Source organism: Anarhichas minor, unplaced genomic scaffold, assembly GCF_050575085.1.
Source record: "Anarhichas minor isolate MPS153535 unplaced genomic scaffold, ASM5057508v1 ptg000004l, whole genome shotgun sequence".
Classification (NCBI taxonomy): domain Eukaryota; kingdom Metazoa; phylum Chordata; class Actinopteri; order Perciformes; family Anarhichadidae; genus Anarhichas; species Anarhichas minor.
Genome location: NW_027466450.1, coordinates 7888633 through 7898896, shown reverse-complemented (window position 1 = coordinate 7898896; position 10264 = coordinate 7888633). Strand labels below are relative to the sequence as shown.

General features: G+C 39.4%; 1 protein-coding gene across 7 annotated transcripts; it reads left to right on the top strand.

Annotated features, from left to right (window-relative positions):
• The first annotated feature begins 327 nt into the window (after window positions 1-327).
• On the top strand, window positions 328-9513 carry tank (TRAF family member-associated NFKB activator). Of its 7 annotated transcripts, none has more exons than XM_076108088.1 (9): window positions 328-1390; window positions 5080-5136; window positions 5721-5862; window positions 6126-6234; window positions 6372-6442; window positions 7146-7198; window positions 7301-7419; window positions 8002-8387; window positions 9054-9513. In XM_076108088.1, exons 2-9 carry the CDS (start codon window positions 5123-5125, stop codon window positions 9222-9224), a joined length of 1065 nt encoding a protein of 354 aa, XP_075964203.1. In that variant the 5' UTR covers window positions 328-1390; window positions 5080-5122; the 3' UTR covers window positions 9225-9513. The 7 variants fall into 7 exon arrangements, with proteins under 7 accessions (XP_075964203.1, XP_075964196.1, XP_075964219.1 ...); XM_076108081.1 differs by lacking the exon at window positions 328-1390 and adding an exon at window positions 1412-4852; XM_076108104.1 differs by lacking the exon at window positions 328-1390 and adding an exon at window positions 1412-4852 and having other exon boundaries at window positions 5080-5198.
• The last annotated feature ends 751 nt before the right edge of the window (window positions 9514-10264 follow it).

Genomic DNA, 10264 nt, shown 5'->3' with positions numbered 1-10264 from the left:
TACATTGGCTCAAGATTTACTACTGCTGAGCTCCAGCCAGGCTCCAGTGTGATGTGTATCTGGAACAGGCCCCATATAAGCCTATTATCCCTTTCACCAGTGACACATCACAAAGGACAATGGGCCTGCCGGCCTGGGGAATACAATGTCAGATGATCACATCAGTTGATACATGTATTGAGCATGCAAACAATCCACTCATCCTACTAAATGTGGATATTAAGGAACCAGATCATTCAATAAACCACATACACCAATGTCCTATAATGGATGAAGGGCACCCCCCCCCCCCCCCCCCCCCCCTCCACACACACACATCTAATCCTTTTATATGCCATCTCTAGGGTTGTCCCCAGAGATCATTTCTGCAAAAATTTATGAGGCCTCTCTGCAACACTGATGTCCTCTTGTAAGTGGTGAGGTCAGGGTATTGACAAAATTGCTTTGGGAGACTCTCAACAGAGAAACATCTCTCTGCTCACTTTATTGTGGACATTGGGCTCATATGTGTTTTAAGTGGCTGCATGTAACAGAGATTGATTACCAGTCTGAAGAACAATGGTTTGTAATGGACGCAAGCAGTGTATTCTTCTTCTTCTTTTCAACGCTGTGGGTTATTGTATAATGTTAATACACTGTGGTCTCGCAATGCAGGAAATGCACATCATCTTGACGGAAATGCCTTTCAGCCTATGTGACTGCTGTAGCTGACAGTAATCCATGGTGGAACTCTGTGGAGACAAATGTGATTTATGAGAGTGAAGTAAGTACATTCAGTATTTTGGAAGAGAGAGCGAGAGCGAGAGAGAGAGAGAGAGAGAGATCAAACAGAGAAGACTGCTACATGAAAGGGAACAGGGTATTCATAAATCTGTCTCATCATGTTTGCAATTTTCCCATCTTCAGTGTCTTCACCCAGACATGACAGGTAAAGTTGATTGCAGAAATATTCCTAATTGTATTGTTTTTTGGGGTAACATATTGACATTCTGAGTAGTCAGCTGGGTAATGAGATTTCCTCTGCAGTGCAGGAAAGAAAGAAATTGATACTTGAGGTGAAAGACTGTGTTCACCACAGTCTAAGATGGCATTGTTCTTTACCAGAACCACAAGACAAGAGTCACGTCAGATTGCCATAAATTCAGAGTTCAAAGCAGCCATGAAATATATGTGACGCCTTTAAGATTGCATGCTGTTAAAGAGATTCCTGTTGTTTTATATATAAATTGGTGGCACTCTGGGAGTGCAAGTCATTCTCAGGAGGAGCAGAGGTTGATGTTGGAATGTCAGTTAGGGTCAAGACGACAACCTCTGTGGCAGGACTCCAGAAAACGATCCAAGGAGGAGCCAGGCCACTGGAGTCCCACTGTGCTGGACGGGCCACACGAAGGTCTGAACTAATTCATAACTGATGACAGAGACAAGAAATGCTCATCTACTTATACTGGACGTTATAGATTAAATCAGTTACAGACTGAGACTGACAAAACTTTGAAGGCTAATTTAACCTAACACATATCTCCCCATGTACAAAAATGTAAAAAAGTAAAAGAAAAGGTAGCCATGTTAGTTTAAGCCATTAATATCAGCTGATTGCAAAATATAAACGGCGGAACATTGTGTCTTTCTAAGCACAAAAATCTGATTTAATACTCCAGCTTCTTCCACAGAAACAAAATGAATTTGTCGATCAGAAATTCCAGCATCTGTGCCTCATGGTCACGGGGAGATAACAGACAATCATGTGAGAAAATAGGATGAAGCAAGATGAGCCGAGTTTGAAAAACTCACTTATGATGAAATGTTATAATCGGCAGTGAATTATTACATCATTAAAAATTGACTTGAGCCGTTGCCACATCACCCGATGTTAAGTAATGTAAGGTATCAGTACCAGTGTCTTATGGTAGTATTTAAAAAAAAGGTTATTTACTGCACCATTAGTACTAGCAACATACATACATTTTGAAAATATTACATAGAAACTGTAGGCATTTGCACGAGCGGGGTCAGCTTTTTCAATTTACTCTGCTAACACCCTGACACTCTAAATGATCAATTGCGATTGACAATAAAAATGCCCTGTTTGATGTTATAGCTTCAGTGGGTTGTACATACGCTCTGAGAATCCTCAATAACTTAAAAATCTGTTAAAAAACTAAGTTAAAAAAGATACTGCATCTTAAAAAATCCCTCTCAGCTGCCATCTACTGGTTATCTTGTTGTCCAGCTATTTCTTGGATTGCACTTTGCTGTGGAGAGTTCTCAATGTAGCATGAAGACAAACTTATAAACCTAAATCATGTGCAGACGTAGTTCTACATAAAACAATGGAGGGTCGGTGAGGTGTAAAAGCAATAGTTGTGTAGAAACAGGGAGGGGATTCCCAGTTTGTCACCAGGACAGAGTATTGCATCATGACTCACTTTGTAGGTTCATGCTGAAAGGAAAAACTACAAATAAACGTCCAAGGCATTAAGAAAGCATTGCGACGTTTGCACTTTAGGGTGTTGGGTTTTAGTAGAAGTTAAAATAATGTACCAAAATGAAAAAAAGTCGCAGATTAGGGATAAGTAGACCGTAGTAGGAATATAGGAATGTTCTTTGCCCAAACAATTTTCAAACAAACCTAAGGTTAGGAGTCCATATCAGTGCCAAAGAAGTGCAACCATGCACAGTAAAATTAGCTAATTGGGGCCCAATTTCCCAAAACAACAAAATATTCTGTCATCATCATTTCAACCTCATTAGGGATTTCATAGGTTTGGCTTTGAACAGGTTTTTGGAAGGAGCATAATGAGGCCTTTATATCACATTACTAAGAACCTGATCCCATGTGGTATATATTGTGGCCACAATTTACCTTTTTTTAAACCAGTATCACCAGAGGGCACCACAGCTCAGCACAGCGCAGCTCGAGATACTGGTAATGTGGGGATTTTCGAGGAGTAATGGAGAACAGATGATCAAATCTTGCCTGGACGGTTGTGCTTTCACAGTATAGGAAAACCGTCAGGTCTTTATATACAAACAGTCTGTGGGATGGATTCTTATTATTCGTTCTGCATATGCATGGGAGTGAGGCAAGTCCCCTCATTCATGATTAGTCTCATTTGCAGCTGATTGAAAAGTAATTTGTTTTTGCTGACCTCCAGTGGTGATAGTCCTCACCTTGCTGCAGTGACGTTTGTACACAGAGATCACTGTTGACTGTGGTTACCTCAACAATGTTCATACTGAGCCCAGTTCATTTACAGCCATATGTCACATGTGTGCACTCACATAATAAAGAAGATACAATTCTTATTTAGGTTTAAAACTATGCAATATGAGAGGTCAACGTAATAAGATAAAATAAAGAAAACATACTTTGTTTGGATGATTGACAATAAACAATAAGAAAAAGATCAGTTAAGAAAAGGAAAGGAATAGAAGATTTTTAAACATTTCAGATGAATAGGTTTTTTCCCCACAGGTGTTACTAAGGACATTAGACGGGACTCCATCTTTTTAAATTGAATTCAGCCATCATTCATTTCATTATTAAAACCTGCTCTTGTCCTACTATGACATGTTGTCTGTGAAGTTGTGTAAAATACAGACAGATTTTTCACTATCTTGATATTTTCAAACCAAAGCAAAATGAAAGAACAACTATTCCAAAGTTCAGCGGCAAAGACAGTAACTTAACTTAAGTTAGTTAGTGGTAATTTAATATTTTAATTTAATTTAATGAAACATAACTTTATTTTGGGCATTAGACCATGCGAGCACAAGACAGGGCCACATGATTACAGGACACAGTTGATATTGTACTTTAGCGGTTTCCAAATATACCAACAAAAAAAAATCAACTGACACACAGCAGTGAACCGGGGCCTTCTGAGGCCTCTGGAGGTCTCGTGTCCATGTGGCAGTTGCCCAATGTACCCTGTTGGTAATCAAGGTTATGTGTTAAAGCAGAAATAGACTTTAATTGCTTGTTACTAATCGGGCTAAGCAGGCAACTTCACAGACTGCCAAAGCCTCAAACTCACTGCATGTCAATTATTTTTTGCTAATTTAATTAATTGCACAATGATTTTTAAACCACTGAAGTGCAACGTCAACAAAGGTGGACTGGCTACATATTCTTAAGTTGGGTGGTGTTTATTATAACTACCACAATAGAACTTTCTTAAGGCAGACATTTTAACACAAGTGAAATTGATCATTTAATTTAACATAACATCGATGGCTTAGTTCTAATAAGTCCCTGTAAGCTTTTCCAGTGAGCCAGCATGCACAATACCGTGTCCTCCCCTAAGTGGAACGCAGCCATCATCAATGTTATGAAATACACCTAAAAAGTCTAGGGGCCCAACAGTTAATGGTTTGCCTATGGGCCCCCTAACAGGTTAATGGTTTGCCTATGGGCCCCCTAACAGGTTAATCTGGCCCTGCTTGTTACAGCTTTATTTACAACGAGGCAGAATCAATACTCTCGACAGAACTTGCAGAACGTTCAGTAATGTCAGACAGAATGTTGGAGAGTAAAATGAGCACAGTGTAACTCTAGTTTGGGGACAGTTTTCACATGCACAACAGTCGGTTGCAGACGCGTAGGCTGGAAGAACCCTCAACCAGCTAACCACCCAGCGCTCCTCCGAGCTCGGCGCTGATTGGCCGGGACCGCGTAAAGGCGGAAGTCTACAGAGCAAGGGGATTCCCCGAGGGAAGTTCCCAACTCAACTAGGCTAAGTAAAACATACACTGCCATATCCTCTCCGGCGCTTCGTAACTTTGCATCTGAAGACGACGCTGCGGTGGTGTCAAACCCATAAGTTCGACTTTAACAGTTACGCGAATGAAGGTAAGAGGACACTCACTCACTGGCAGCGAGGAGAACTGGTCTGTGGAAGTCGTTGCTCGGTCGCTTTTATCCGCCACCGGTTGAATGAGCTCTGGCCAACCGGTCTAATGCGGTTGAAGGAATACGGAACTGTGAGGATTAGGCTTTGAATGACACTTTAAAGCGCTTCCCTGCTGTGCCTCGGTAGTTAGGCTTTGATGCAGTGTATTTACTGTGGTTTCATGCAGGAGCTGTTGGTGCGACAGTGTGTTGAAGATTGATCAATAATTGATGAGCAGCTCTGGGTGAGACTGACATCAGCCTCTTTCTTGTTTTGCATCATCTCAATATGTTAACTGTTACAAAAGTAAGTATGCTGCTGTAAATGTTGTTTGAAAGCCTGCGCTGACACTGGACAAGAACAGACACACATGTATCTTATTTGGGTCAGTTGTCTTAAATTGTGCAACAAATTGCAAATGCATCGAGTAACTTCATTTCTTTTTTTGTCATTTGTTTTCAATGACTCAGTTGCTGGTCAAAGTCCTCATTTCTTACAGAACTAGAACAAGGCATTGTTGAATGCAATTTTGCTTTTGCACTTAAAATCAATAAAGTCAATCATCTTTGGTTAACAGATTAAGAAGTATGTTTTGTTATTGTATCAGTGTCTTACATAAATCGATCAAATAATTTAACATCACTTATTGAGTTATTTTTATTATTATTTTTAAAGTGTGTGAAGAGAAGTTGACGGTGTGTAGAAACATTATGTCACCAGCGAAAAGGCTCACTAACTCCATGCTTTTTTTTTTTTCACGAGTCCCAAAAAAAAGTGCCGTCTGTATTTTATGGTTTTAAAGTACTAACATTGTGATCTCACTTCCAGGGCTCATGTCTGCTGTGTCAGGGATGATTGTGGAGCACACGGCATGGAAAGGAACATCGGAGACCAGCTCAATAAAGCTTTTGAAGCTTATCGACAGGTCTCCATCGAAAAGGACAATGCTAAAAAGGAGCTGCAACACATGGTAACGACATGTGGAGAAAAACGTTCTCAAAGTTTGAGGGAAATGCGCCAAACTTTACCAATATAGTAAAAATAAAATGTCACAGAGTACTTTGCTAAGTGTGTTTACTCATTTTATTTTTTGTTAACAGTCTGATAGCAATAAATCAGTTTTGAAAACATGACTATCATGTCTATACGTATATGAAAATGTGACTCAGACGCATTGCATAGATCAGATTGCGGATATTGGTGCTACAAATAACAGAAACCTCATTTTTACAGAGTGAATATTATGAGCGACACACTCAAAAACTTCAAAAGCAGCTAGATGACCAACAGAAGTTGATTTCAAAACTTGAAGCTAAGTTATCAGCAGCAAGGCAACCACCAGGTTAGTGAGACGTGCCGGATGATCTCTCTGTTTTTATGCCGACAAGATGATTTACACTTTTATTGCATAACTGAACTTGTTTCCTCTAGCATTGCTTCCTCGTCAAACTGTTAATTCTAACTGTTTTGGTTTGTTAGGAGAGATGAAATGTGAGCCTTGCAACCATCTCCTTGATGGGGCCAGCGCTTATAAGAAAATACAGTACCTGGTATGTTCGCTGTGCTGCACTGTGCTCTTTTTTTATATGGGAAAACTGCAATACGATGCCTGCAGAACTGTTTTTTCTCTATTGTCACATTTGAGAATGCACATACGCATACCTACAGCTTCCTCTCACAGACAATCGCACATTGATTGTACTTCTGCTGGATGTTGTTGCACTTGTGTCAACACAGATGTTTAGAGAACACATTATATCAATGGGAAATCAATATAGCAGTAACTATAAGTCTCAGAATACGGTTGATCCATATGTGATTCATACTGTCTGATAACCTTTGAGCACTGCTTTAGTGACTGTAAGTTCTCAGCATCATCCTTTTTTTTTTCCAGTTTGTACCCATTGTTTAGAAATTCTCTCCTGGTTCGTGTTTCCATTCGCTTGTCTTCCAAAGGTTCAAGCGATCCGGGAAACCAAGATTACATTGCTGCTGTAATAGTGTCCACCCTTTATTTCACTCCACACAAGGTGTATCCACGTTTACTTCACCAGATGGTGCTAGAGGATAATGTCGCTTGCACAGTTCAGCAGCTTGAGCTTTATTGTTCATTATTTAATGGGACAGAAAACATTTTCCACTAATAAATGTCAATTTGTGATGTGTAAATCAAATTGCAGACACATGAACAATATGCCCTTGGATAATTGTTGCTAATGATCGTTATAAATGTGTATATGTGTCTTTTTACAGGAGAATACGGGCACTGTTGCTTCTAATATGACAGTCAACAGCAGCGTTGACTAGTATGTCTCTAAGACTTTTTTTTTTATATATATACATAAAAATCATGGACATTACAGTTAAAGAATGGATTTTTTTTCTCACTTTATTAATTTGTTTGTCAGTCAGGACATGCTGAATGCGTTTGAAGCAATTCAAGGGAAATTCCGGCAGATTCGCTCTCTTACCAGGAGACAAAAAGATCACCTAAAAAGGTTCCATGGAGGAAACGATGCATCAAACGGTAATATTAATATTTACCAAATATTAACACCGCCGGGTCTTTAAGGCCTGAACCTAAATCCACTTGTTTTCTTAATTCAATTACTTAAAAGAAAATGTGCTTAATTGAAACAGGTTTGTATATGTCATATCAACTTATGAGTTAACTTGCTTTTGAATTGTTCTTTGAGTTAATTAGATAGCAACACCTTAAAACTAGGACTGTGCTTGAATGCCTTGTTGTTCTTTTGATCCGTAGCTGGCCACCGCTGTTTAAGGAAGTGGTCGAAAAATACATTTAATAATTCCACTGACAAATGCATAACGTTGGCTCTGGATACTAGCTGTATAATTAATAATGGATAATAATTATTCATACAATAATAAATATAAAGTGTAATGGAAATATTTTTTTTCTCTCTCTTTGTATCTATACAGTTGCATATATAGTTTTTATTTGTACATATATATTTCTCAATACATGCAACTTCAAATGTCAATGTCAAATGCCCAATTGTCTTTAAAGCCAGCGCCGGAATACGTCAACATGGTGACCAAGACCGAAAAACTGTGTAAAATCTCATGTTTTTCTGCCGTCTGACAGATCAGCGGTTCTCCATGCCCATCCAGTGCACAGACCGTGCAGCAGAGGCAGAGAGACCCTTTTGCTCAGCGCTTGGGTCAGCAGTGGATATCCCACTCCCGCCTATGTCCCTGGCGTCTCGTGGCGCCAGCCCCGAGGACAGGGACTTAGAAGACTCTCTCACCAAACTCAGTGTCAAATTCCCGCCCTCTGCGGACAGTGAATATGACTTTCTGAACAGTGCTCCAGAGAGACACATGCCCACGAAGCGGCCTCTCAGTACGGTCCCCTCCACATTGACAGAAGAGGAGTCCGTGGAACTGCCCATGCCTTTTGTCTACCCTCCGTCCCCCACCCACTCAACATCATCTTCGCTCTCCCAGGAGAGCGTGCGGGGACCCCAGCAGGTGAGAATCACAGGAGAAAGTCTGAGAAAACTAGTAGCAAATTATCAGTCTCTGATTGGTCTTCGCTAACGGAGGAGTGAAACCGTGCGAAGTCCATAAAAAAAAAAAATCCCCTTGGCTTAACTTGAAACGTATTACTGTGTAATGTGTGCTGATTCTTTTTTTACTTAAGCATGGATGCTCTGGTTATATTTGGCATCTTTGCTGGAAAGTGTGAGCCAGATGGAAGCACATTACAGTGTCTGAATCGAATGAAACAAGAATGATGGTTAAGTGGGATTTATATTTGCTGATGTGTATAAATGTCTAATAAAAAAATTGTGAATGACATGGAGTAAGATCTTAAAGAAGGTTTAACAGTTTTTCATAGCGGGATTCTTTCCTTAGATGACATCAACACGGGCATTTATAATAGGCGAGGCTCGTGTGACGGTGTGGTTGAACACATAAATAGCAAGATAATTAAACACTTGAGAATAGCTTTTTGCTTTTATTGTTGTGGGGTATTTGTTCAGACTATTGTGTTGACATGTTCTTGTATTCCTTAAAGCAACAAATACTGCAGCTTGAAGTCCAAGCGGTCCGGCATGCTTTAATAGAGTGAGTGTAAGGATTGTTAAGACTATGAATAATATATTGTTTTCTTTGGTTCATCCTGCTCTGCAGCCTCTCTGGAGCCCTGAGCTGTGTGATGCAGCTGACGTGCGGACAGAGCTGGCGACGCCTCAGAGCAGCAGTCCTGATAACTGTGCTTTCTGCCACGCTGTGGTTCCTCAGGACCGAATGAACGGCCACCTCTACTCGCATTGCTCTCCTAACAATGAAGCCGACAATTGACAGTGAAGGCAGGGACTGACGGGTCCAGGGCCACCACTACTCCAATACTTACTGTATTCATGGTCCAATCCTGCCTGCCACGAAGAACATGCGCTATACTGGATTTGAAATGACACTGCAATAAGACTTGAATCCATTTATTTAATATTGAAGAATTGAATGGTACACTTTATGCCCATTATATTTTTCTAATATCACGCTGAGATTTAACTCTAGTACAAGTGACGACAATGCATAACATGGTATATATATATATATATGAGCAAATAAAGCAGACATTTAATCTTTACATTTTTCTTTATCATTTGAATAATTTTCAACATTGAAACATAAAACAGGTTGGTGGTACTCTAAAGTGCATCAATGCATAAAGATATAAGGTGGACAAGATGTGTGTTTATTAACTTTCACTCCGCAACATGTTTATATGTTATTTTAAAACATTTTTATTAATAATATTACAATTATATTTTAAAAGAAACGTGTTTTGCTTCGTAAATTTCCAATAAATTATTTTGAAATAGGACTTTTTAGACTAACCATTTTAGATTCACAGCAAGATTTTATATCTCGGAACAACAACGTCTCACGTATTAGAGTTGCCAACAATATTCATCAAATCACTCAAATGTTTACGATTTACATGTTGATTAGCACCATTTTCACGAGCACTATTCCATTGGTTCTTCCATGTTGTGTACTTCAACCAGGATTATTTGAAACAGCTGTATGTTATTCTTGGTGCAGAGTTGGGAATAGTACCAACTTAGAAATTATTTTCAAAGCTATTATGCCATGTACTCATTAAAAGTGTCTACACAGATGGCAACACACAACATTAGGCACAAGCTCATTGTTAAATCAGATTCCCAATTACCTTGCTATATGTGTAGTTATGGTTTTACCTAAGATAATATTATGTATCGTGTATTGAGAGGCACATTTATTTTGAAGGGTGTTATTTGACGGTTTTTTTCTCCATTAATGCTCCGCAAAGTATTTAAATGAGACATTCCAGGTGTGCCAGTTTCAAATGTCAT

Bases quoted from the DNA above. Each gene is read 5' to 3' on its own strand.
- tank (XM_076108088.1), top strand. The intron at 6,443-7,145 runs GTATGTTCGCTG...GTCTTTTTACAG, and splicing joins ATAAGAAAATACAGTACCTG to GAGAATACGGGCACTGTTGC. The intron at 7,420-8,001 runs GTAATATTAATA...GCCGTCTGACAG, and splicing joins AGGAAACGATGCATCAAACG to ATCAGCGGTTCTCCATGCCC.